The sequence below is a fragment of the Netta rufina genome (genome assembly GCF_964035555.1).
Source record: "Netta rufina genome assembly, chromosome: 1".
NCBI classification, from domain to species: Eukaryota; Metazoa; Chordata; class Aves; order Anseriformes; family Anatidae; genus Netta; species Netta rufina.
In genome coordinates this window covers 202,988,997-203,016,648 of record NC_140123.1, presented here as the reverse complement: position 1 = coordinate 203,016,648, position 27,652 = coordinate 202,988,997, and the positions used below count along the sequence as shown (strand labels likewise).

General features: G+C 42.2%; 1 protein-coding gene across 1 annotated transcript in view; it reads right to left on the bottom strand.

The window, feature by feature from the left end:
- Window positions 1-972: 972 nt before the first annotated feature.
- The window catches only part of PRKCQ (protein kinase C theta), a 41,161-nt gene continuing 14,481 nt past the window's right edge, over window positions 973-27,652 (bottom strand). Inside the window, exons 10-17 of the mRNA XM_084301249.1 lie at window positions 25,783-25,961; window positions 23,193-23,366; window positions 13,809-13,900; window positions 11,434-11,496; window positions 7,819-7,957; window positions 4,424-4,612; window positions 3,824-3,952; window positions 973-2,992 (exon numbers count right to left, since the gene is read on the bottom strand). Coding sequence (XP_084157375.1) covers window positions 2,837-2,992; window positions 3,824-3,952; window positions 4,424-4,612; window positions 7,819-7,957; window positions 11,434-11,496; window positions 13,809-13,900; window positions 23,193-23,366; window positions 25,783-25,961 — 1,121 coding nt within the window. The 3' untranslated portion in view covers window positions 973-2,836. The remainder of the gene's footprint in view (window positions 2,993-3,823; window positions 3,953-4,423; window positions 4,613-7,818; window positions 7,958-11,433; window positions 11,497-13,808; window positions 13,901-23,192; window positions 23,367-25,782; window positions 25,962-27,652) is intronic.

Sequence of the window (27,652 nt, the reverse complement as noted above, 5' to 3'; positions counted from 1 at the left end):
ACCCAGCCCTCCTGCCTCCCTCCCCCCATCCTCTCTGGGTCTCTTTTGTTTTTTTAAACCAAAGGTGCTCTGCAGAGAGAAGCAGCCATTTCTTGTGGTTTGTGTTGAAAGCCCTGCAGTAAGCCTAACAATGTAACTGCCCTAGCAGTTAACCAAACACGGACTTGCTCGCAAATCACTCGTGTTTGTCTGCTTTTGATGGACAGGACCACAGCCAGAGTGCAGAGAGTCCTGTCTGTGGTCAGAGAGGTGTTAAACACTGATGAACTTTAGTTATGCAAGCATGAGAGGTGATTCAGCACCTTACCTCCCTTGGCTGTGTTCTTAGGCTGTCCCTGCACTGGTGTCAAGCATGAACCACCACGCTGTTACAAGAGAACACCCAAAACAGGCATTTAGAGAGGGATGCTGCTCAACTAGTTTCAAATACATCGACATGCAACCTCCGGTTGTGCCATCCGGGCTCCGTAGCATGTGGACAGTCATGTTCTCCCAACAGATGCCTGATACATCCTCATTTAGCTGTTGAAGAAAGGTGGCCTAATTGTCCTCTAACACTGCCCATCTCTTCACATCTGGTTCTGCAGCCCCAGTTACCAGCTGTCTCCTCTGCTGATAGTGAAAAGGGACATTTTATTCTCTTCTTGGGCACCTTCCCACAGCACCAGATCCTGGCTTTAGATTTTGACCTGTAATTGATGGAAAGTACAAGCTCCACACACTTGTAGATACAAACACGGTCACATCCAGGGGCGGTTTTGTCCTAGAGTGTATTTTGTGGCATCAGTGGAAAATGCAGGTAGCATCTGGGTTTTTAATTGCTCCTGCAGCCACAGAGTAGTTACAGTTGTCAAAATGCTTGATGCTCCCACGTATTTATGGGTTGAAATTCCACTGGGGAACATCTCCCAGAAAGCACAGAGCCTTTTAACAGCTTTTCCAAGCATCTTTGGTTTTTGTCCCCATTTAATCACTTCTACATTTTCCAATTGTACACAACATTTTATTAAACTGTACAAACTGCACTGGTGTTTTAGAAATCCATGTTTACCATTCAAATTAAACATGATGACTGGCTGCACAAACTGTGTGCACAGAACCCCATTATACTCTATACAGCACAAGCAAGGATTTTACAAAAGTCACCAACATGAGTCCTTTTCTGAGGCAATTTGCTTTTCTCATTGATTTTAGGCACTTCTGCTGTTGGTCCTGCAGGATTCAGCACCTGCAGCTGCTGCCAGAGATATCCCACAGTGGCTGCACAGCCTGTAAAGCTGTGTTTGTCCTGTTGGAGGGTCCATGTTAAGTGCCCATTCCAGTGGATCCAGAAGGGCACCTCCAAAAATAATCCAAATTCGGGATGACTCACCTTCTAGAACATCTCTTCTTAATGGGCTGGAGGAGTTCTTGCAATGAAGCTCCAAATTTACATGCTTCAGTTTCAGCCTAACACAAGCTGGGATGACTGCTTAATTCCTTAGCATTTATTACATATATATTACAGATTCCTCATTTGGGGCTTTGATTTAATTTTGACCCAGTATTTACCTAATGTCTCCATAGAAAGCAGTAATTGGGAGGTTCTGAGTTTCTCCAGCCTCTGAAAACTGTGCATCTTTATTTAAAAGGATTCTGTCATGAACGGATCACAGATGAGATTATTTTTAACCCAACAACGTATCCACAGACTGCAAAGAGGTAGAATATGCAGCAAAATATCACAGGGGGAGGGAGAGGGCCACCCTCTCCTGGTGTGCTGTCCTGCAGTGTGCCCATCACATCTGCAATGCCCATCATGTCTTCAAGGCATCAGGGCACCATTTAGAGCAATAGGAAGCACTTCAACCTTTACAAGGACTGGATATTAGCATTCCAGTAAAATATGCCAATGCTGTGACTGAAAGGCCAATATTATGATGCTTAAAGAATGGTTTGAGGAAAACTTTACCACATTTCTGATGCAGATTTAGAATAAAATTCCAGAAAGACCAGTGCAGATTTTGCTCTGAATCTGGTGAATTTGAGGACAGTTAAAGCTTTAGAAAAGGGGTTTTCAAGGCTTTCTTCTGTACTACAATTCCCATCTTTTCTGCTCAAGTATTAAGATAAAACCTCTGGGTTTCTGTATGGATCTTGACACTTGCTATTGTTGTGATCTTCCTTCATGGTTGAGCCTTAGTTTCATGGCCTCTGGCTGAGACATATGAATGCTGGAATGTGCACCTACAAATTTTCTTAGTCTCAGTGGACTTTATGGCACAGCATTAAATCCCAATACATGTGAGGGTCAGTTTTAAAGTGTGAGGGGAGTTAATTTGCTTCTTCTAACTTCAACACAGGCACAATTCTGCACATGTACAAATGGAGGTTGCAAAGACACCCAACATGAAGTCTTCCCAAATGCCCTCAGGCCCTGAGCCCACCACTCATCCTGCAGAAGGACGTGGGCCTAAGTGAGAATTGCAGAAATGGGCACTGACAACACTAGAAGAACAAATATGTTTGCTTTTTCTTATAGAGAAACCCATTAGCTGTAGGTACAAGTAAAGAGGAAGAGGTTTTGGCACCTCTTCATTTTCAGATGTTCTCAACTTAAAGAACATTGGGAAAAGAGAGGATAGAGACCAAAAGATACCATGAAGAGACTTCATTATTAGTGAAGCGTGGCTGGCATCTGCTACAGACTGGAACGAGCTGAAAGCCTCCAGGCTTGGTATGAATTTTCACTGACGTGTTTTTCTGTCACATTCTTGGTTAAAATAACCACGCACAGTCTTCAGCTGACAAAGTGTTACTCAAACCATTACAGAGAATTTCTTCAGTAAGACAAATCTCAGGAAAATATTTTCTCCATTTTAGGGTTCACAAAAGAGAAGTTGCGGAACATATTTTGGTCCATGCTGTTAATCAGTGCTCTGTCTGCACACGATAGTCTAGGCTTTTCATTTAGAAATTCCTTGTCGAAGTTGCTACAGTCACTTGGAGATTTCTTCAAGAAAAGGAAAAAGAGAACAGTGTCAAATCACTAATATTCAGGTCTTCATTATAATAGTATGAGCCTTATCAGGCTGTTTCTTACGGGCTCAGCTCAACTAGCTGGGAGAAAACTTGGTTCAGCCAAGGAAACCACAAAGCGTTTGCTCTCTCAGTCTTTTTCCGCAATAGTTGTCTACTGTAGCCCAAATGGTGCACAGTAAGTTGTTAAGCTGCAGTGAACTGCTGTATGTCTGAACTCTTAATATCCAGCAACCAATGCTAATGACTTGCTTATTATCATCCTGTTGAAGTAGTAATGGGAATACATTTTATGCAGGAGGCACTGAGGCTGTGATCCATTAATTCTGCCTTGCAGGGATGTTACAACATTGCAAAACGGCAGACTGGTCACATCAGGTAAAGAATGCTTGTGAAGGACTGCAAAATGGAATTGCACTTGTCAAGTTAAATTTTATTATTGTTATTAATAGGACTGATTCCATCCTGACTTAGCTGACCATCTGCATCTGCTGGATAGGCAGAACAACTCTAGAACAACTCCCTGAAAATTTGAAGGCATTTTGAAAGCTTTAACTTGGTGCCTTAAACTGCTAGTTATGTGGTCAACATGTAACCACCTTTAAGATACTAGGGATTTTAGGTATGTGACATTAAAGACCCATGTCTGAAGAGCTTGGATCCTTAAAGTGGCTTAAAGTATTACTGTGGGTTCTGGCTTTGGTTTATTGCAAACACATATTGGAGGGTATAAATATTTGGGAAGGGAATGATTCAGGAAAGAATGGCATGAGATGGGTTGAAATGAATGAAGATACATCCTTACCACTCTTGGTTTGAAAGGAGGTTCAATCCTTCTTTCTTCTAATGCCTCCCAGTTTATTTCCCGGAAAAAGGCGTGCTGGCGGATGTTCCCTTTTGATCCCAATCTCCTCTCAGGTTCTCTGACAAAAAGCTAAAATTTTGAAAAAAAGAGAAATACTTTACTCTTTATCAATAACAGTGTATTGACTGGGACAGTCCTATCAGATAGGATCTCAAACTCAAACAATGTTGGTGAGAGTGTGAAGACTCTTCTACCTTACTAAATTTCTGATTGGGATTCTTAGACTAACATGCCAAAAACAATGGCCAAGATCTGGCTGTATTTTATCTTCTCGAGAGAGAGAGTACAGATTTGATGTAGTGATAATAACAACATACGTGTCTGAGTGTGCAACCATACAACTACATAGCTGAAATCTCTGTATTGCATTTGAAAGCTTTTGTCTGGATGGGCTTTGAGGTCCCCAAACAAGAAAGAGAAAGTGACTCTCACTGCCCCTATCATACTAAAGCTGTTTCTCTGAAAAACAGATGGAGATACACAAGCTAAAGATGACATTTCTGTCAAAAAACCTTTTATTTGACGTATGGTAATTCTTACCTTCACCAAAATGTCCTTTGCATCCTTGTCAAGCCAGCGAGGGTAGAATGGGTTATCCATACGGATAGACTGGAAAAGCTCCTCCTCATCTTGGCCATGGAAAGGAGATTGGCCAATAAGCATCTCATACAGAAGGACACCAAAGGACCACCAGTCAACGGAGGTGTTGTACTTCTGCCCCAGCAATATCTGCCCAAAGAGAGGAGTGAAAAAGACAGACACAAAATGTCTGTCATCAGTATTTCATCTTCAGAATGGTGGTCAGGCCCTGACCCTTCAAAAGCTGCTTTGTACTGAATGTGATAGCAGAGGTGTTCTCCCCTACCTGATCCCTGAGCCAGAGTATCTGCCAGTAAAGGTCTGCCAAGAGGTTTCAATTTCAGCAAAAGGAATTTCAAACAGCTTACCATGCAATTGTCAGTTTGGTGAAGAATAAACTATGTGCTAAGCAGGGAGATGGAACTTTAGGTAGCTTTTATTTAGGACAAAGGGATGGGAAAAGAAGACAGAAATCAAATGTTAGAACTGAGTTACAAGTAGAGCAAGGAGAGTTTGCCTTCAGTCAGTCCATTGAGTTGTGCTTTTCTGTGACAGTTATAAAATGAAGGTTATATCCAGTGTACGGTGACCAGGACAGGTCGGTTGGGGTAATGACCTCCCCAAAGAACAGATCTGTCATTTTCTTCCCCTGCAAACTTGGCCAGATACCACCAAACTTTCAGACTTCTCTCTGGAAGAGCTAAATGCATCTAATCTCTCTTTAGATATATGGTACGCAGATAAGAAAATTATGCAAATTTTAGACATCCAGCTAAATATCTACCTGCTGTAAAATGTAACCCTCTGTTCATCTCCTTCAGTTATTAAGGAATCTGGACAACTTGCTCATATATAGATAATTTCATTGCAGATGTCTAAAGATACATGTGAAGACTATGATGTCTAGGATCCTTATTGCAGTTTTAGAGCTTGAATAGAGCTTGAAATAACCTTAAAATAGGTTATTTTAAGCCACGATCTTTGCTTTTGCACCCACAGCCCGGTCGCATCACCATCCTCTATACTATGATTACAGTGTAGGTATCAGTAGCAAGCCATGAGCATGGCATAACACCAGTGAAAGCAATTACCTAAACTAGTGTATATTAAATTGCTGATAAAAATTGTGATTTAGAGAATCTTTACTCCTGGCTCTGAGGTATTGTAGGCTTGTCTGAGTTATTTTAAAGTGATTTCGTACCTTGTCTTCGTTGCTTCTAAATGCTTTAGGGCAGAGTTTGCCACTTGGGTCTGGATTCATCTTATTTCCTAAAAGTTAGTTGTCTTATTATTAAGCTAGTTATCCAGAGTCTTTCTACAGTCAATGGAGGAAAAATGGTGATTTATCTGACTTACATATCTAAGGTAGGAAGGGATGACCTGGCTTCTGGCAAAGCTAACCCTCCTACCGTGCTATAAAGTGCCATTTGATGCTTCTTTTTTAGATGAATTTTCTCACCTAATGTGAAAAGTATCCCCCTCTGATGTACCTGTGGCATCTAGCAAAGCAGGACCTTAATATCAGAAGGTCCAAGCTGATATAGAGTGTTCATGGTTAACACATCTGTCTCCAAAATTCAAAAAGAGAAAAAATGTCGAAAAAATAAAGCAGAACAAACAAACAAACAAACAAAAACCCTATTTGAACAGAAGAGGCAATATAAACAATATGTTTCATCCAGAGTGAAAAAAGGGAAGCAGCAAGTCTCCCTAATACATTTCTTCTGGGCTGCTAATAAACAAAATCATCTAAGCCTTTCCTCCTGAAAAGACACATAAGAAAAAAAGACCTTCTTTTATAAGGCCTTACTTTTCAAAGTTTAAAGTGTCTGGAAAACTAAATTAAATGATTTATGTTAGTCAAGGAAAAAAATTATTAGTTTTGTGTTCTCTAAAAAAATGAACTCTAGAAATTTAATTTAACTCTCTTTTTTTTTTTTTTTGTCAAACATTTTTGAGATAAAAAATTTCTTGCCTGGTGACCTCAAATCCCTGTATTTGCACAGCTGTAGCCAAGGTGCTGTGCCTGCAACAAATTACTGTGCTAGCAGCCACATTGAAATACTGACAAGAAGTCCATGGCTTCAACCTCTGGCAGGAGAGGTGATCCATAAACTCTAGCAGTTCTTTCAATTTGGAGGTAAAATGTTTTATATGCACTCGTTGAATCTCTAAAATAAATGATAGCACAGAAATAAAACCTTTGAGCTATTTTCAACTCGCTCTCACCTATAAAGTAAAATCACAGATAATGGATTATCACTCAGCTCTCTTTTAGGATCAGAAAAAATAAAGGTTTTTTTTTTTTTAATTTAATAAAAGCATTTTGAAATGGAATAAAAGACAATTGCAACTTGATGGCAGAGCACACATACACCTGTTCTCAGGCAATACAAATCCAATTACTGAAGAGACCTTCCCCTGTGTCAGCAGTGGTGTAACTTAGATCAGAATCGAGGCCTTTGGTGCACACTAAATGATCAATGAATTATAGAGAAGGGGAAAAAAACAAGAGCTTTAAAAGCCATTTGGAAAGTACTGATATCCATCATGAAATCATGAAATGGGAGCTTGAAAGGCAAATAAATGGATTTCAGAGTGATGTCGAACATGATGCATGGATGACTCTTAGTTTTCCTCCAGGATGAATAATGTCTTCTTTGGCCTCAGTTTGCCATCTAATTAGTCAAAGTCTCTCCACAGTGAGAGCTGTCATTATTTGAACTCAACAGGTTAAGGGAGTTTGTTCTCTTCTGAATGGATCTAGACCAAAAAATCTACATTTGCTAGAAAAAGAAAATAAGAACAAACTTCTGTGTGGGAAACCTGAAAAAATAAGGGGAAGGGCAGGGGATCCTGTGGGAAAACTGAAGTCTGGTGTCTGTGACCATCCAGCTTTATTACAGGGACACATGAAGGCCAGCTTCAGCTTTTCTCCACCAAGTGTATCAGCTGGGGAAGAAGAAGAGCACCTGTTGATATGTCTGCAATGCACAGACCTTGTAGACTGTCTCCAAGCAAACCCCAGCCTCAGAGGGCAGTACTTCAAATGTAGCACAAATATCCTGAGTCAAGAGGGCAGAGCAGGCCCTTAACTTGAGCTGTGAGCTCTGCCTTGCACTCATTAACTCAAGCATGGCCTGACCCTGACACAGCCACATCACCTCAAGTTTTAGGGTCTCCTTCACCTGGAGGCAGCTTGTGGAGTCAAACTAAAATAAGGTTTCTAGCCTGAAACCATTCACAAGCAGGTTATTGCTTTTCGCATGCCCCACCACCACTGACCAACAACCACGTCTGAAGATGAGTTCTCTGTCCCACAACAGCTTGCTGACCTCCCTGGATCCAGCACCTACCTCCGGAGCGATATAGTCAGGAGTCCCACAGAAAGTACTTGTCTTAGCATCTCCAAACATGTTCTCCTTACACATCCCAAAGTCAGCAATTTTGATGTGCCCCTCATTGTCCAAGAGGACGTTGTCTAGCTTCAAGTCTCTGTGGAAGAAGAGAAAGGAATCCCTTCTTTTAAAGTGTTACAGAGCCATGCAAGTGATTTTAGCAGAATACACTCATTAATTCACTAATTGCCTACATGGTCCAATTACAAAAGAAGGCTGAGGGCTAGAGGATGAGCTGCTATCTCTAGAAGTTCAAAATTCCTCTTCCTCCTGTATGAGCACTGACTCATTTGCTTTATCTAACTTTACCCAAGATATTTACATCTCTCCTTGGAGGATGCAGAATAGTGAAGCTAAAAATGCTTTGTCCAGGTTGATGCTTCTCCTCTAACACTGCCTGGAGAAGGGGAGCAAGAAGGGACTGGCTAGTTCTCACTCCCCCCTTTCCTGGGAGCTTCAATACTGCCTCTGAAGCTGCTGCCAGCTTTTCCTCCCAGTGCAGGCTGTACAAATGTTGGAAGAGGTAAGGACCTGCGAGCCTTGCATGGTAAGAACAACTCTGGACATCAGCAGAACATCCAGCAACTTTTCACTTGCGGGCTGTACTGCCTGAACCCCAGGGATTTACAAGCCCTTCACACATAGCTGCCAGGCTTCTGTCAGAGGCTTTATGCTCTGAGAGCTGCAGTGGGACGAAAAGATCCCAGAAAGGGAGAAAAAAATAATAAGTGAATATAAAAAGAAAGAAATAAAAGCAAGTGAGCTGATGAATCTTGGTCATTTACAGAGAACAAAAGGGTCCCTCCATGTGGGAATAACTTATGAAAGGATAGAAAATAATGTAAAGAAATAAAGAAAAAGGCATAAAGAAAGGAAGGCTGGCATAGCTTCTGTGTTAGACTTTTGCATCTTGCCTAAACATTTTGATTTTCATTGTAACAATGATTCAGGGAGATGCCTGGATCAGTGATGCTCCACCTCACCTGGGATGTAGGTAGAATTTGCATACCTGGTCTTGGAGCACCCATGTTCTTGCACTGCCTGAACTCTCAGTCACTGCTCCCTCTCAAGGCTCCCAGAGCACCCAGATAAAACAACTGGATTTGTGCACAGCTGAGGTAACAACTGGTCTTTTCTAACATCTGCTGATTCACATTTTCCACATCTCAGGCAAGAGTCCTTACTATGAGGCTGCTATATAGCCACACTCCTGGTGACAACAGTTTTACACATACATATATATATATATATGTATTTTTTTTTTCTCAGAAATGACCTTGACCATTTGACTCTCTCAGAGAAGATCACTTCTAATACTTGATTTTCCTCAGTCACCTACAATTGTGGGAAAGGTGTCCCTTCATCCTCCCTCTGCAAAGCTCCTTTGTAGTGTCTACAAAACTTTTCATGGGGCAATAGTTTGTTGCTGCTAGAATACAGCCAAATAAAAAGTAGGAGTCATCAATCAAAAAGAAATATAGAGACAACCAAGACATTTGCTTTCCAAGTGGCAGACACTCATGTTGTCACAATTTCCAGCTGGAATGACTTATTCTAGTTACACAATTGAGATCAATCTCTGGCTGCCAGCACTGCTTTTATTCATCTGGTAGTTTGAAGCAAAACAAAAAACCCATCACCTACAGTTCGCTTTCATTATTTTGATGAGTCTCAAACTCATTGGCTCCAGGGATTGGATTTTCTGCCAAAAATGCCTCGGCTCATTCATTAAAATTTAAGCCAACATTTCCAGACATGGGTGCATGAGACAGAACAGCTGGATTCGTTATTCTTACTACATCACAAGTGATGTAGTTTCAGAAATGATTTCTATTCACTTTTCTAAATGCTTAGTTAGCTCTGACTGAGATACTGATGGCTGTGAGTTCTCAAGTGACCTTGTGGTTATTGCTTTCAGGAAAAAAAAAAAAAAAAAAAAAGAAAAAAAAAAAAAAGGAAAAAGGAGTAGGACTGGTCAGATATTTCCTATCAAAGCCTGATGTCCAGAGCAAAGTCACACTGACTCCTAGGAATAAGCTATTTCTTTGTACCAACATGTCTAGCTATCCAATTTTGCCCCCACTTCCCTGCACAGTCTATGGCTCCAGACTCTCACAATCTCTTGTTTCATGGGAAAATGGGCCTCCAAACCTGGCACACTACTGGTGTAGCAGTTTCAAATAAAAATGTGAGTTACAAACAAAAAGCCAGCTTTAACAGTGCTATCACGAATTCAAAACATCCTGTAGATATTTTTAATCAACTTTTTTAAGAAGTCTAAGTAAGAACAGCAGACTCGGCTAAGTGGTTTGGGCACTTCACAAAATGCTGAGACCCCAGAGATCATCCTGGCTTAATGTTATTGATATTGATCTCATGTTTATGCAGTCACCCTCACTGGTCAATAAACAGCTCTCACATGAGCACTAATAATGAATAATGAGAGTTTATATGAATCAAAGCTTGAGTTTAATGGGAGAGTGAATTGTAAACTAGCCATTCACTTTTAGCATTTTTCTAATGTTCGTGCTATGTGACAAACATTGAAATAAGCTCATTTTGGTTTCAGCAAACATTGCTTTAGTGAACTTTCTCATGTGCTTGTGATAAGATATTTAATTCCCTCTTTCACAAAATGCTGCAGTGTAGTAACTAATGGTTGCCAAGAAGATGAGTTAGATGAGTGTTCCCCAGAAATTCAGTTTCTCTCGGAAAACAGACCATTTCCTGATATCTGCAGCCCCTCCTGCTTTCATCTTGTCCCTTGTCCTTTCATACAGGTCTCAAGCACAACCTTTGTGTATTAGATCAAAACATTCATGCATAACTTCCAAGCTCTTAAGGAAGTAAAGAAAATGGAATGCACAATTTTACAGTAGAAGACTTTTCCTCTGTAGGATTAAGCAGGCTGATGCATCATGGAGTAAGTTCCTCCCAGTTTTGGAAATCTGGGAGAAGATTCTTTTGCCTGAGTGCGGCTGCCTTTAGTACCTGACCTGGTATCCATCTGCTCTCTACAGAGCCCACTGATAGAAAGTCCACTTCTCATGGACACTCTAATACAGGTTGGATGAACTAGTACCTAAAAACCATGATTTTTCTCTGTTTACTTTAATTACTACAAGAAAGGCTTGGGTGATTAGCTCAGAGTCATGATGATAAGATGGATCCCATGGGGCTGTGCAGATAACCCCAAAATTAAGGTATTGCTGTCTCCCTATTGCTGTTACCTGAGCTGACCTTTTCACCACTGTTCCAGGGTAAGCTACACAGCAGAAATACCACATTTCTCATGGTTAGCTTAACCTTATATATCTTCATCCATGGAAGGATTAAACTGTGTGCTTATTCTGAGTGCTCTGTGAAAGACTTGGTGTAAATGCATCAAAGAGTTTGCTTTAATGTTAACTGAAATAGGACTGAATTCCTCAGAAGGGCTCAAAGCTGCCTTTTTCTGAGCCATCTCTTCAAAAGAAAATAGCAGGCCGTCGTCAAAAGTGAATCTGCATAGAAGTGTGATGCTAGTAAGTGTAAGAAAGGTTTAACATATCGGACAATGAGGAGTAAAATTACCTGTATATTATGCCCTTTGAATGGAGGAACTGCAGCCCACATATGATTTCAGCAGCATAGAACCTGAGTGACAGAAAGAACAAGTTAGGACGGTTGCTTTCCAACAGCTGCTTTCAACTAGACCCCCAAAAGATGGAAACTTTGCCTTCACCGGAGCCAAAATTTCATTAAGTCCCCAGTAAGCTTGGAGTGTCTCCAGAAGGCTTAGAGTAACTGGATTTTACAAGTAACCGATGGACAATGTGGAATTCCCAAAAGCACTCCACGTAGCCAGTACTCAAACCAGTACTGAAACCACTCTGGAAAATGGCAGGGATTTGAAGCCTACTAGTTTTTGGGGCTTTGGAGACAACAAAACATGGCTAGCTGTCATTTTCTGATATCTAACAGTTTCTGAGGACATGTCCTTAAGTGCCTGAGGATGCCTCCAGGTCACAAGTGAAGCAAAAAAACCATTACCCAGCTCCAACTCTGTACCCTGCCTTGCCTCAAGATATGGTTCCTGTAGCAAGGAAGGAAGAGTGGGTGGTTTTTGCCTCTCCCTTATTTACATATTTCATGTAAATCAGTGATTTACAACAATGTACCAGACTGCATCAGACTTATAGTCAATGCTTCAGAACTCAAAAAGGCAGGTGGAAACAGCTGTGTTCAGTGGCTGCTGCACAAAGAGTTGAGTGGTGCCAGCACGGGGACAGGCAGGAGGACATCTGGGCTTGGGGACAACAAGCTCCTCAGCTGGTCACACAGATCTCTTCACTGCCCAGATTAATGACTTGCTTTTGAAATTTTATTCAAGATGTGGATAAGCTAGCAAATCAGTGGCCTTTCTGTGGAGTCTTTTGGAGTTTTAGAACTTTGTTCTTAACACATTTCTGCCTAAAGGACAAAAACACGTCCTGCTGCAGAGGCAGCATAAAGCTGAAGCATCACTGCACAATGAAAGCACTCTGCCCAGAAGGGAATGTAACCACAGGTCATATCCCCCAGGTATTTGTATCCTTTGCTTCACCAGTCTTCAGTGCATTGGCCTGAGGGCTTAATTCTGAACATTCACATGCTTTTGGAAAAGAAAACACCCAGTAAATTAAACACTGATTTAAATGATTTATTATTTTTTTTTAATTATCAAATAAGAATTAATTCTTATAGTGGTTTCAGTGTTGACTTTTCAAATACCTTTTGTTCGCAGAAGGATTAAAAACACCTTTCATGTATTTGAATTCTTCTATTTACTTTCAACAGAGCTAAATACATTTTTAATTCTCTTTTGGTGTATTAATTTTTGATTTGAATTTACCTTTGCAGTTTTGATAAGCTTGATTTTTTTTTTTTTTACTCAAACCTTAAAAGGAAAAATGAGCGTATTCTATTACTTCTAACAAACGAGCTTTGCCTCTGATCAGTGGACTGTGAACCTCATTTGAAGTGGTGTTGTAAAGAACAAGAGGTTGAGATGGCTGAAAATGCACCTGTGGGATTTCTTTGATGGTGGCAAAGCCAGGGTGGAGGTTAGGTGCACAATGTCATTTCTGGTGCCTCCTGTGCTGGGCTGAGCAAGAATTCAATGAGCGCAATTGTAGAGCAACCCCAGGGCTGCTGTAATTCAAAGCAGGCACCTGTAGGTTGCTTTAGCATGAACCTCATCCATGGGCCATCTAAATAAGATCTTAGGCATGCTCAGGGCTGTTTATAGACACTCTAGGCACTTTCAGAGGTAAGATTTCAGGTGAAGAGCCCCCCTGTGAAAGGCACTGATCCAGCAAGCAAAGCAGCCTAAGGCACAGCTTCCATCCAGCCCAGCTCTTGGCTGTGAGCAAGTGTTTGGGGGAATATTCTGAGGTTAGCACAAGCTATGGGAGCCAATTCACATGCTGGAAGGAGGCCCTTTCTTTGTAAGCTAAAGGATGAGACTGCAGCCAAATGTAATGCTGATGAGGGTGTAGCAGCATCTGTAATGCTTCCAGACAGAAATAGCTTCCCTGGTTGACCAAGAATGCAAAGCGAGTTCACATTTGACTGCAATGAACTGTGTGGATATGCTCTAAAAAGTCTTCTGTGGGAGGGGAAAGATGACAGGGAGAGGAAGTGACTTGCTCCAAGTCAGCCAGTGAGTTGGGGTGATGACCTGTGCGTCTGTTTTGTTCGTTTTGGAGAGTGCTGGGTTTGGAAGTGGTTCTGTTTCCATGCTAAAATCCAGTTGAGAGTGCTTTGAAGATGGGGGTAAGGCACAGAGAGGTCAAGGGATGTGCCCAATGTTACCCTCACAGTAGCGGAGCTGGGAATAAAACTAAGAGCCCTGGTGTCCCCAGCTACCATCTTTGCTTCTACCGTGTGTGAGAGCTGCAAGCCAAAAGGTAATCATAACATCTTACGTGGCTCTGGGAAGGTCGAACTTATGACAATTCTGGATATGGAACATGAGGTCTCCTCCATTGAGATACTCCATCACAAAGAAGAGATTTTCCTAGAGAATAAGACAAGATGAACATTAGGGGTGGGGAAGGGGGAAATAAAGTTGAAAAAGAACACCCAGAAATCACTCAAAAAGAGGAAGGAAAAGATTACAGCCAGGGTTTTGGAGAGAAAGCAGTTTCTTCTACAAATTCCTCATTTCTGTTCTTTGTTCTCCAAGCCTATACTCACCCTCTATGCTTTAATTTGTATAATTAGCATTAGCAAACCTTGTGAATCCACTTAATAACTAGCTGGTGCCATTGCTTTTTACCAGCAGAGCTCAACGGTCCCTAAAAGGGGACGAGTGACTCTACAGTGCTTGTTTAATGGAAGGACAGAGGGACAGGTTTACTGGGGGACTAGGCAGAAGCAAATCCCAGCAAATCCTCTGGTCCCAGCCCTGATCATCATCCGTTCAGTGGAGTGAACTCAGGCTGGTATAACCTGCATTCCCATATATCTTTTATGGGCGAACATGGGTTTGCCCCTTTTCAAGTTACCAGAGACACTGGCCAAATGCAGCAACCTGTTCTGTTTGATTTTAAGCCTGGGAGCTGCTCTATTAATAAGGCAGGATTTTACGTGCCAATACTCATTAATTACTCATTCTTCTGCATTCTTGTTGGGTGCTTGCATGCCAAAGAAGACTGAGAAAATATCCAGTCCTTGTTCCCAATCACGTGCAACCATCAGCTATTCTACCAGGACAGCAGAAAACTCTCTTTCTGGTACATAAGAGGGATGGGGGAATCTCTGAACTGAAAACAAACAGCAGAAAGTGTCACCTAGGTTTCCCTTCCAGCCTTTGGTGTATGCCATATTGATCCCCTCACTGCCTTCACCACCAGGGAGATATCAGATTTTTTTTTTTTTTTTTTTTTGATTCAAACCACTCACTTTACCTATAAAGCAGGAAGAGCTCCATTCTCTGTATTGTACAACAAGCTATGATGCTCCTAGTTTAAACTTCTATTTCAATACTCTCAGCTTCTGTGCAAAAATGCATGAATAAAATAAAATGGATGCCGTATTTTCTCTGTTTATTAAACTTCTCAAGTTAGTTATCTCCAGGCTACGCTAAAGTTTATGAATATGCTCCTTTTGTTGCCTAGCACCCATCACAACTTGGAGGGGGGGGGGGATCTTTTCACGTATATTTTTAACAGTTGAAGGAAGATTTTTTATCCATAAAATCCAATGTAAGCATCTCTGGCAGCAAGCCAAGAGCTGGCCATTTAAAACAAAACAAAACAACAACAACAAAACACACAGTGTTTGTTCTTTTCAAATAACAGCTGTCTGCTCTAATTTGTGCAATTTCTTTAGCCAGCTCCTTTTAATTACAGTACTCTTGTTTAAATGGAAGTCTGGCAGGAAACCCCACCTGTCATCTGACAAGCACAGGGCCAGAGCTGGTCTCCCATGGTAAGAATACAATTTTTTTCCGATAAATAACTGGGTGCAGGTCTTTCAGTTTGAAGGTTTGGCATCTGTAGAGGTCTTTGGACATAAGTCAGCTTAAGGAAGTAAGAAGACCAAATGAAGATGGGTAATTTAGTACAGAAATGCACAAATCTTGGAAACACAAGTTCAGAAGCCAGTTAAAACATTTGACTGGTGTTCGTTGTGAAGATACACAGGGAGAAGATGGGGTTTAGCTAACAGCAAACCAGAAGCTGCATGGATGACACTGAGACAGGAGGAACCTCATGGGTCTTCAGATGGGCCAGATTCAGCTTCAGTGGACTGGGAAGGAGAAAAACCCTGTATTTTCCTGGGAGGTTCATTGACTTTGGCTACATTTTGTTGCTTCTCTTTAAGCACAAATTGAAGTCCACACCTAGCAGAACAAGGAGTCATGCTCTGCTTGCTCATGGATTTGCGCAACCATCTAATGCACACATTTAATTGAACTGGGGAATCTTATTACATCCTTCTGCCATGATGGGAAAGAAAAAGTGGACAGCATCTCAGATTAATTGGCATCCAAAGATCATTATAGGAGCTCAGCCTCTCAACTGCCTAAAGATATGAAGCTGAAGACTACAAACCTGACTTAGGAATAATTACTAATGATGTTCATGGTCTATAGGGTGCTAGGGATGCTACTTAAATGCTGTTGAAAAGAAAGATGGCATAATTCTGAGTTTTTTAACCTGAAATGGGGAGTTCCCCTTGCTTCTTACAAAGGTCCATTGTCTGGCATGGCCTATGGAGAAAAACTGCTTGAGATCAACCTTAAGTATGCAGTTATGAGAGATGTAATTAAGCAGTGCAAACTGCAATGAACTACTAGAGACAGCTACCAAAGCCTGAGATCTATGGAGACATCGAATAGCTTAAAAATAGGAAGTGGAAAAAAACTTGCTTGAAACCACTTAAAAATTAAGTGTGCTAGAGGGCAAAAAGGGTTATGAATGGCACGGAGGACATGTTTGTAGACAGGCTGCAACCTACACTTCCTCTTGTCCTGGGAAAGTTTTCTGATGGCTCCTTCTTGAGTCTGCTTCTACAAGGCTCTGAAGTCTGCTAGGGCCTAGAGCAGGTGGGAGTGGGTTGAGAAGGTACATCTGAAGTTGCAGCTGAGATGGCAAGATTGACAAGAAGATAAGATGCCTGTATCCCCTGTGATGGCCCCAGGTCAGGGGTGCTCAGCAAGAAAACATGAATGCTGTCCCTCAGCAATGAGACCTACAAAGCTCTGAAGGAGCCTTGGGGGGAGTCCCCCCCTTCACCCTTGTTGGCTGCCCTGCAGACAGACCACGGACAGCTTGCTGACCCCCTTTGAGAGCATCCTTGGGTAGAAACACTCAAGTTAAACTTCTGGCCACTGTTCCAAACTCAGTAGAACAGAACAAGTCTGCTCTTACAGCGAGTTTGGGGCCATCCTTTATAACCCCAGAGTTCAAGGCGGACTGGAAGGACATTTCCTACACAATGGGTGCTGCTCCAGGATAGTTGGTGCTGCCTTGAGGACATCAATGTGTCAATCATTCCTTACAAGTAGGTCATCTTCCAGGGACCTTCTCCATCGCTCCAGAGGGACCATGACAAACCCTTCTGTGGGAGGATGAAGTTCTGCTCCTACAGCAGACAGAACTACAACATGGTGCCGTACAACACAGAGCCATACAACACAGACATGTACAAGCATGCATCCTGAATGCAAAATAACACAGTGCCCTGGTGAACTCCACCCCACCAGGTTACTGCAGAAATTCAATTTATTGACCTGTCAGTCCCTCAGTGCCCATGCTGAGCTGATCTCTCTGCGGAGCCGCCTGATCTCCCCAGGACGTGGCAGGGAAGGAGTTAAACCAACCTGCTTCTGTTCTGCACGCAACTGTGAGAATGAATAGTCACCATCAGAAACGCTTTCAACTTTATAAACAATGAGTACAAAGCAGGCAGCATTTAAATCGATCTTTTGAAGGTACAGCCTAGAACAGGCTCTTAAAATCCTCAAAGCAGCTGGAAGCCCTCCAGAGCACTTTTCTGTGGGGACTATCAGATTCTGTTTTCTTTGCATTTGAAAGCACTTGCACACATACAAATATACTATTTAACACCATTTACTGCAGAGCAAAATTCTTCTTCCCAGGGCTCCCAGGAGGATGGATATTGGAATAATTAATGTTTCAGGACCGCGTAGCATTACCCTTACCCTGCAGATAAGGCTCCTTAGTGCAGAGTAAGTGCCCTAACTCCACTGCATGCCCATTGAATTAGGTTGGCCCTTGCAAGAGAAAGGTTTGTCATGATGCAGCTCCTACATCTGCTTCTTGTCTTACATTTTCCATCAGCTCAGCCCAGCCCTCCTGAGTGGTCTCTCCCCTGCCCTGGGACCCCCCCATGTCTGACTCCAAGAGGTGCTGTGACCTGGGCTCCCATCCCAGCAAGCTGCAGGGAGATGGGGACACCAGAAGAGGTTGTGATGCTGTGCTGCAGAAAAGCAGGTCCTGCATAGGTTGAATCTCTGGGATTTAATTAAATAGGCAACATAATAGTCATATTCAAAATGCCTATTGAATCCCCAGTCCATGCTGTTCACGAACAATGTGCCTGCACATTGGATTTATAGGTATCACTGCTTACAACCATGCTGAGGAGCACCCTAACAATTCAATCCTCTGGGTGCTCATCCATGCTTTGGATCTATTTTATTTCATGGGATAAATGATGATAATCTCTCCGCCCTTCTCTACCACATCACCCAGTGACCATTGCTGTCTCATTCACAGAATCCCATCCTGTAGGAAAGCGAGCAATGCACAAGCTCCCCGTCGCACCTTCTCCCACGAGGATCAGTTAATTCAGGGTCACTCCTTGCTAGTAGGTGACCAAGAGAGGTATTGACCTTGCTATTTTCATCATCTGGATTAGCAACGCCAAATTGTTACAGATTAAAGCATCCCCAGGTTTAATTTTGTTCTCTGGTCTAAAGACTTTGCTTCTTTTTCTCCCTGTGTAGTATCAGTCTGTCTTCTGGAGATGGCAGCATTTCTTTTAGCTGTCAGATAATTCAGTCCAGTCCCTCGTCTCATGATTTCTTTTTTGTTCTAATTTCTGCACTGCCAGCGTTTTTGACTGCACACTAAACTGCTATTTGGGATGCTTAGTTTTATGTGGCCATCTACTTACTATAAAGCATATGAATATCTTTATATACAGATATAAAGATATATAGGTATACATACGGGTGCAGACATGGCTGGCAATAACTCCTATCACTCAAGTTCTTGTATGGCAGGACCCTTCTTCATGGCTCAGAGCAAAAAGAGTACATCACCTGCAGTGGTAAACTGAGTCACTGTCAGCCCTGTCTTGCAAGAGAAAGTGGCTTCTCCTATCAGTATAGGGTGGGAACTTGGAAAGACACTGATTTTCTCAGTCTGAATACAAATTTCTGTGAAAATTAGGGGGATAAAAAAATTTCCAGACCTAATGCTAAGCAAAAAGTAGCAAACTTCATGAAACCCTGAATATTTTATCAGCTGAAAAATAGGGAGAAAAAATAATGTTTTTATTTTAAGAAGAAGACTCTTTTTGGGACAAAGAACTGAGCAGCTACACTGCAGGCTTTTAGAAATCCCAGTCAAAGCTGAATGCTTTTGGGACCAGAAATACCTTAGATCTGGGCAACAGGAAGGCAATTAGAATGTGTATATTTAATAGATTGATCATCTATCACTTAAAAGCCCCTGTCTGTGAGCTGCCCCCCTCTTTTCTTTGCCAAGACAATCCACCTGTTCCCTCCATATAGGCAGACACCACCTAGAAGTGTCTTTTAGACTTCAGATTTTTGATGTTATAATTACAGATGCTCACATGTACTTTGGCAGAATCTTGTTGAAATCCCAACGCTCTGCTGAGATGCTGCTATTTCTACTGAACCACGTTGAAATTCTGGCCAGGATCGAACAAGACCTTGCCAGTTTTTCTGCCTGCTTTGCAGATTGCAAGATCCCCAAAGCCTCCCTAAACTTCCTATTTTTTCCCCAGCTTTTCCATCAACTGGCTAAAATTTGGCTTACAAGATCTGAATCAGAAATTTCCAAGATGACTTATCCCCAACAAAGGACCAGGAAGGTGGACACTTAGAAACCTTGAGCCTTCAAGATCTTGTCTCTTAAATGGCTGAGCACCAAAGCTGGGGATGGTTTTTCCATGGAAAAATCACTGCCTAACCCTGTGCTTCTTCAGCCTTCCTTGCTGGTCGATGACAAAATCAGGATGCTGGTTAGAAAGATATCCGGTCTGACCTCACAGGACATCTCATCTTGTGATATGGACTTCTCAGAGAGTCTGTGGCACAGCCAGGTGATGAGAATGAACATCCAGTGGGTTTCATATACACATGGGCCAAACCCACATGCTTTGATTCATGTCAGATAATTCAGCCCTGTTTCTTTAATGACAAGACAAAGAGAGGAGAAAAGCAAAATTGCCCTTGGAAAATTTTGCAGGAATTATAATTTAGTCTGAGAAGACATTTTGATGAGAACCCCCTGGAAATACTCATGTAAAACACTTCAAAGTCTAAGAATTTGTAAATTAAGACCACGCTTTTATTTACAATCCTTTTCTCTCTCCTGACAATGTAAGAGATTTTAAAGTCAGTATGAAGTATATTAAAACAACAGAGCATGTGAAAATGTCTCACCACTAGGATTTTGGAAATATATAATATACCAGTACAGCAGAATAGAAACGTTTCTGTAACATTTGCTTCTAAATTACAATAAAGATTACTTATGTTCTGGGTTGAGATAGTCTTTTATGTTGCTATTTTGTACTACCAGCCAAAAAACCTATGGGTTTAATTTGCATTTAGGTGAAGAGTGTGAATAAAAGCCTGGTCAATGAAGTAAAGAAACGGTTAGAAATGAAAGTGACTTTCAAAAAGGGAAAGACTATTCTTATCACAGAGTGTTAGTGAAATGTAAAAAGAAGAATAAGTTGCAAGCACTGGAGTGCTATTCACTGTGTTTAGACACTAACATTTTGGGATATTGAAGAATTATAAACATGCTTTTCTTTCTCTTTAACATAACGGTGTCTCTTTAAATGTAATAAACCAGAACAACTCTCTGAGCTTGCTGTTAAAATTCACACCATATAATTATGTCAGCTGAATATCGGGATGCAAAGACGACTGAAGGAAAGTAAAAAAGTTCAAAAACAGATTGGAAAAAACAAAAAACAACAACATGTGTTTGAATCTATTCTAATGTAACATAACACAACAAGTATTCTGAGTTCTGAAAGCACTGATCACTCTGTAGGAATAAAAAGGGGCATTAGGAGCCTGGTGCCTAAAAAACTTCTCTGAAGGGCTGTCAAGCTTTATATATTTGAGCATGCACTGATTACCTGGGTCGAGGCCAGGAAGAAACTCAACCTAGAGCTCAGAGAACTGTCAACAGATTATATGACATTTTTTTTTTTTTCTCCCTCTGGGGACACAGGGACTGCTGAGGCTCTTGTTTCAGTGTAGGACTTTTCCTGTTTTCACTGTCCTTTACAGAGGCTTCAGTACCCAAAGCATCTCAGAAATGTTGCAAACCAAAGCACCGAGGGTTCAGAAAGGCGCTGACACATGCATTTCTGTTTGAAACTACTTATCTGTCCAGTGGAGCCTTCCAAAGAAAAGAAGTTTTTGATATTAAAGTCCAGAGAGGGGCCTTAAACAGCATTGCCCTGGCTTCTAAAATGATTGCTCCAAAAGATATTACGAATGAACCATGATCTCCTTTGAGCTGTGAAAAACAGTCCATGGCTTGTCACAGCTCTCCTGCTCTGAATGACTCTCACGTGTTGAGTGAGCACTGCTTGGTTTGCAAAGGTCAGAGGAGAAAAATGTAAGCCAGAAATCAATCATAGCCCAGAGCAGCTTTGGCCTGGACAGACACCTTCCAGCTTCTGTGTTTGTGAACTAGAGGGCAAAATGGAGAGATCCAATATTTTTAATGTGGCAATGTTGACTCGGGATGAGATGGATGGAGATTCTTTCTATATGTCAAGAGGGCAATTTTGTGACACTGCCCAGGAGAAAGAGAAGGAAAAGATCACTTGGGAAAAGATCACAAGGCACCCATGAGTTTTGCAGGCACTCAATGCTTTTCCATCCTGAAGATTTTCCTCGACTCAGCCCCATCTCAGCCCTCCCCAAACAGTCAGAAAATCCCACCTGGCTCCTGGCTTGATCCCGTTTGGTCATCATCTTCTTGCTGTGGTCTCATGAGTCAAATTGACTTTTGTAGGAGTGCTTAACAAAAAACAGAGCTGCAGGTTGCCCATTCTACATCCAACCCTAACTTGTTCTCCAGAATGGGGTTTCACCAAGCTGGATGGCAGACAACAGGGCTCAGTTGCTGCACGCAAGGGTTGTGCATCAGCCATTGGTATCAGCCAGCCATCCCTTGGGCACCTGGAGTTACCATCAGCCCAAGCAATTCTCTCTGGAATATAATTCCCTCATAAAGCTGTGATGGTGGTGAATATTTTGTATTTTTAATCAAGCCTTGATTGTCTTTGCTTTGTTGGGCAATTTGATTTTTCCACTAAAATCTAGGAAAAAAAAATTAATTAATTCCTTTCCTCTCCAGGCAAGGATCAATTCCTGGGACCTGCTATCCTCTTCACCAACAGCCCTGGAGGGGTTAAACACAAATGCCTGGGCTCAGTGTCACACCCCTTACGGCATTTCCCAGACATTCCCTGTTATAAATTTAATCTGTCTTTAAACAGGTGCCACATCTCTTAGGCAACTGGGGTATATGGCAGAGGTTATATTTCTCCTGACCCTGCAGAAGCAGTGAGCTGCTCGCTGAGCAGGTCCTAACCTCACACCCAGCAGTAATTTGTGTCACTAAATCGTGGGGCTGAGTGAGAGCTGGGAGCACCCTAGCAAAACCCTGAAAAAGCAGCCTTGTGAGAGTGATGTTGGTCTGAATTTGAGCTCTGGGATAGCAAATGTCTATCAGGAGTTGTTTGGGTAGCTTAGACAGACAAACAGTCTCTCAGATTTCCTTCCATCATTTTTTTTTTTCTTTCTATTCCAATGTGTGTGCTTCAGCACTAAGACGACTGGCTGTAGAAAAGGCTCTGAAAAGACAATCAGTTGGTGGTTCATTGTCATTTAGGGCCAGATTTATACATTATTTAAATGCTACTTCAATTTTGGTTTGGAGTATCAAGAGGCATTTTCGGTGAAGATTCTTCGTACTGCCCCTCTGAACTGCAGCTTTCATCACCAGTGGTCCTGGATGAATTAGGAAGCGTCTGATGCAATTTAACAGAAACTGAGGTCAAAGAAGATTCCCAAAGTGAGTGGCAGCGTGTTTATTCTCTATAAACAGAGCTTCTTGAGCTAGTTCTGATCCATGCCTGTCACTGCAGCATGATGGTACTGCCTCATGGTGCAAGAGGTTCAGATAACACCAGTGTGGGCACATCTGTACCCTGGCTGTGGATGTGGCCTTTTCACATCCTTAGCTTTTTATTAAGACAAACTTAATAGTTTGTCTTTGCATAGCAGCCTCAATCAGCCTTGGATGCCATAATTCTCGAAAGCCCTCCCCTCCAGGTTAATATGGGGAAGGTAGACAAAATTTCTGGAGCCACTTTCTGAGCTCCTTCATTCTGGAGCCAGTTCTTCCTTCTGAAGATCCCTTCCCTTAACACCGCTTCATGTCAAAGCTATTTCCTAACATCTAGCAGATTGAAGCACATTACCAAGTTTCCCTATTTCAGTCAAGCATCCTCATCTCATGGAGGAAGGTGACAGATCCTCGTCTTACCTTGGTCTGGAACGTACAGAAGACATGAGTCAGGAATGGGTGCTCCCAAGCTAAGGAGAGGACTCTCTTCTCCACCATTGTGCATTCAACATCATCATCCATCAGCACCACATCCTTCTTCAGGGCTTTCACAGCAAAATACTGGTCTGTGCTCTTCAGCTCAGCAAGAAACACCTAGGATAGAAACAGCTGCTCAGAAAGACCAACATTCTTCTCTCTTATCTGGCAACACAGCCATGGGAGCTGAGCGAGATGGGTTGAAATGCAGCACTGAACAGAACATTTTGCATGGGTAAATGAGGGATTAATGAGGGCAGACCTTAAAAAGGTTTATATTTAAGTCTGGATTAAGTTATTAAGACTGTGTAGCCTTTGTGCTTGTTCCCCATATCCAGAACAGTTTTATGGAGTTGGACTCTGGGGAAGAATGAGTAGGTTTTGGTAATTACAAGAGCATGGGCTGCATGCTCATGTGGACAGGACTTGTCAGAGAGCTGAGCACTTCTGACGACAGAAACCAACTTTATGCAAATCCTCATGAGGTACATTTCCTGTTTTCTGACTTTAAATAACAAATCATAAAATATTGCTTTGTCAACATGTGAAATGCAAATCCCCTGCACCAGATCCTCAGTAGGTGTAAACTGGAGTCCACCAGTAGTAGTTCCTCCCTAGAGCTGCAAACCTAGAGCAAAACACACCACAGGGGAGACATTACTCTGCCTATTTTCTGTGGCAGGGAAACTGAGAGGTGAAACAGCAGGAAAGGAATTTCTAGAGACCACAAAGCAAGGTAGACTCTGCTGGAAGGCAGTACCATTCCTGACCTTGATGCCAACAGCCTGTCAACAGTGTTTCCCATAGACTGAATAAATATCTAAGATTCATCAAAGAGACCTTTGAAATTCACTAAGACACACTATTTACTGAGCAGGCTCAGATGTTTTTTAACCCTGACAAAAATTTTATTTGCCTTTTTGGCTACTGATATATTTCACTTTGCAGCATTAGACAGAACCTAGAGCCTCCCTCTGTCTCTGCAGTGAATGACCAGAAATGCTAATAGTGCAGATGCTGCAGGGACACTTTTAAACTTTCTTTCTGGGCGGGGCTCTGCTCTCCCAAGCAAACTGGAGAGTACAATACATGTGTGACTAGTGCTGTGACTTCCAAGGCAGAGGCAGGCAATGTTAGACTTGATGCAAAGGGAGGTCTCACATGGGTACGGCCCTCAACTTCCCCCAGGTCCATGCAGAACTGGAGAGATCCCTCAGGCGTGGAGATTTGCACACCCTGTCTCCTCTATGGGGAAGTGAATCTCACTCCAAATAGATCAGAGCACCGGGAGTGATACCTACACAGGAAACTCGTGGGTGAGGTTTGTTGCAGAAAGGCACGAACTAGCCCATCCTCTCCACACCCACATGGTGCATAGCAGAGAAACACAGATGCTTGCAATGTTGGAGAGTCCATGTTAGCACATGGGTCTGAAGCAAGGTGCAGAATCTGCTTTTGTGGAGATGTCCAGGACTCAACTAGACAAGCTCCTGAGTAACCTCATCTGAGGAGACCTGTTTTGGGCAGAAGGCTGGACTAGATGACTTATAGAAGTCTCTTCCTTACAATGTAAATGCTTCTATCACATCTATGTTCTTGAGACCAGGTTAATTCAGGGTGTGGAATTTGGGGTATTGTGACTTAGCTCTAATTCAGATGTCTCAGCTCTGCTTCACATGCAAAATTTAGACATGCCAAGTATTTTCAAGTATAGAAAGCCAACACGACAAATATCTCTGCAGTTTAAGAACTGGCTGCAGCAATTGCTCCAACTCAGCAGGCAAAAAGCAGGCCTTCTTTAAGGCAGCTTTCACCTTGGAAAGGTTTGGGATTTGAGCAATGTGATACATAACGATTCTTTTTCTCCTTATTGTATGTGAAAACAGTGGAGAGTCCCTCTGAAATTATTTCATGCAGCTCAGAGCTGGCACTGAATAACATGAGTCTCCTTCCAGGGGACATCTGCAAGAAGGAGGAACAATCCACCATTCATCAAGATTAATGAAACTACTGAAAACAGGTGGCTCTTGTTTCAAAAGCACACATTCTTAGCTGTTGTGAAATTTGTGTTATGCTCCAGCACAGATCAGAGCTGGGAAAGAGAAATCAGCGTCCCCAGCTGGGACCTGCTGCTCTGGAGAAGGGAGGTGATCCCCACTCACCTTTCTGGCTCGTGCTTCTGCCTCCCACCAAGGTTGCTTGGCTAAACTGGTGGGATTAGCTGCATGAGGGGGGACAGCAAAAAGACTTTTTTCACCATCTTTCTGTGGATGCCCAGGGCCTAACAACCTGCACAGAAGGAGTCATTTTTCTCCTCTCCTATCATGGGTGCTCTTGAGAGAGCAAGTAATGGGGCAGAGGAACGGGTGAGGAGAAGACTGGGTTCAAGACTCAGTCATGCTGGAACAAGGGTTCTTTGAGGGCATAGAGATGTTTGTTTTTCCCTAAGTGGCCTTGAAACCTCATGTTATTTAGTATCATAACAAGCAAAATGCACACCTATGCAGTGGCTTTGCAGTCTCTTAATGCTTACCTTGCCAAAACTGCCCTTCCCCAGCATTTTGTGCAGAACAAAATCTTCAATGGTTAGTTTTAGCTGCACTTGGACCTCTTGCTGTATCTGGCGCTGCTCTCCTCCCAAGTCTGGTTCTGTTAGAGACTCTCCTTTCCCTGTGCCCTCCACTGGAATCTCCCAGGAGATGCCCTGTGGCTCTGCAACAAACATTAAAGCATTCAAATAAACCCTTGGAAGTAAGGAGAAAATCCACAGAATACTTACAAGGTATTTTGAACAGAATTTTAAAAAGGTCTTTTCAAACACACGTAAATGTGGTGGCCATGTCAGGTGAGCAGAATGTCTCTGCTCTCACATCGCCTTCTCTCCAGAGGAAATTTTACTCCAGTGTAACTCCACCTTCTTCAGTGGCATTACTACCTTTTTACAAACTTCTTCATCTGTCTTTCTTCTTCATAGCAGCAAAACATGAACAAACCCTTTATTTCTGGCAGCCCGTGTTCTTCTTTCCTTCTTGCTGGTTGCTGTTATGACGGGGTTATGGTTTCTTCTAAGGCCCTTGGCAAAACCAGCATGTGAATCAGATGGCAGGGACAGCATCTTCATATTGGGTCCCTGCTCTGGTTGTGACATTCTGATCAAATACTCCAGCTGTTCTGGAGTGGAATTACTGAGAGTTTCTTCAATACTCCATTCACTTGGATGTATGTGAACTTCTAAAAGGGCCTGTCCCTTACTGGATTCATCCCATGCACTCACACACTTGTACTGTCCTAAATCACTGACCAGCAAGAACACTACTCATCAGACAAACAGACATAAATAAACCAGATGTGAATCCATTTGGGTTTTACCATACACATTAACATACTCAGTTCTCCTTGCAACCCACAGAAAATAAGAATAGATGGGAACATCATTAATTTTCTCTCAGGGGTCTAACATCGTACGGTACCAAAACCAGCCTCTGAGTCTCAATAGCCTGGATCAAACCCAGAGCACTTGTGTAATGTAGCTCTGACATGCTTTAGCCAGTGCCATCTGGCTTTTATTCTAGTTTCTGTTTCTGAGTGGTTAACTCCACACAGGGCAGTACTTACTTGCATTGAGAAATATGATGATGGTGATCTTGAGCTTTGTTTAGGGTTTGAACTGAGGACCTACTGTCTTAGTCCTTTTTTTATTTTTTTTAAGTATTGATTCACCAGTACTTTTCTTTTTTTTTCCTCCCCTTTCTGATATTTTAAAGCTTGTGGGAGTCTGCAAAAACATTGTGTCAGTACCATCATAGGTCTGATGCACTTTCAGTATGGTGCTTGGAGGAGCACCATAAACCATGAAGCTGGTCCTGAAAAGACCTTCTATGTGGGACACACAGGTCTTATGAAAGAAAAGTGACATTTCTGATCCTAAAATCCAGAGTTCTCTGACCTGAGCATAAAGCAGACAAACAAGGGATCTTCCCAGGAGTGTAATTTTCCTTGGGTGAATGAAGTGGGGATGAGTCAATGTTATTCAGAGGGACTGGATGTCAACCTCTACCCAAAAATCAGAAATTAGAAAGAGAATTAGCCATGGTGATCAGAATGTCTCCCAGCCTCCTGTTCCAAGCTTGGATTCTCTTTAAATTTCTCATATATTATGGTTTGTGAGTCCCAGGAGAAGAATAAACACATTATTGCCAGTGGAGGTAAGAGTTATGCTGAAGTACTGGATCAGAGAGTTTAGGGACTAGCTGGATGAGTAGTGGTTGATGTCTTATGTTGCTAGAGGCTGGGATGGCATAGGGAAAGTGCAGGTTTACAGAGAAGAAAGGAACCAGGCTGAGATCTAGGGTATCTGCCTAGCCTAAGTGACTTGGAAAGAGCTGAAGATATTCAGGGATGAG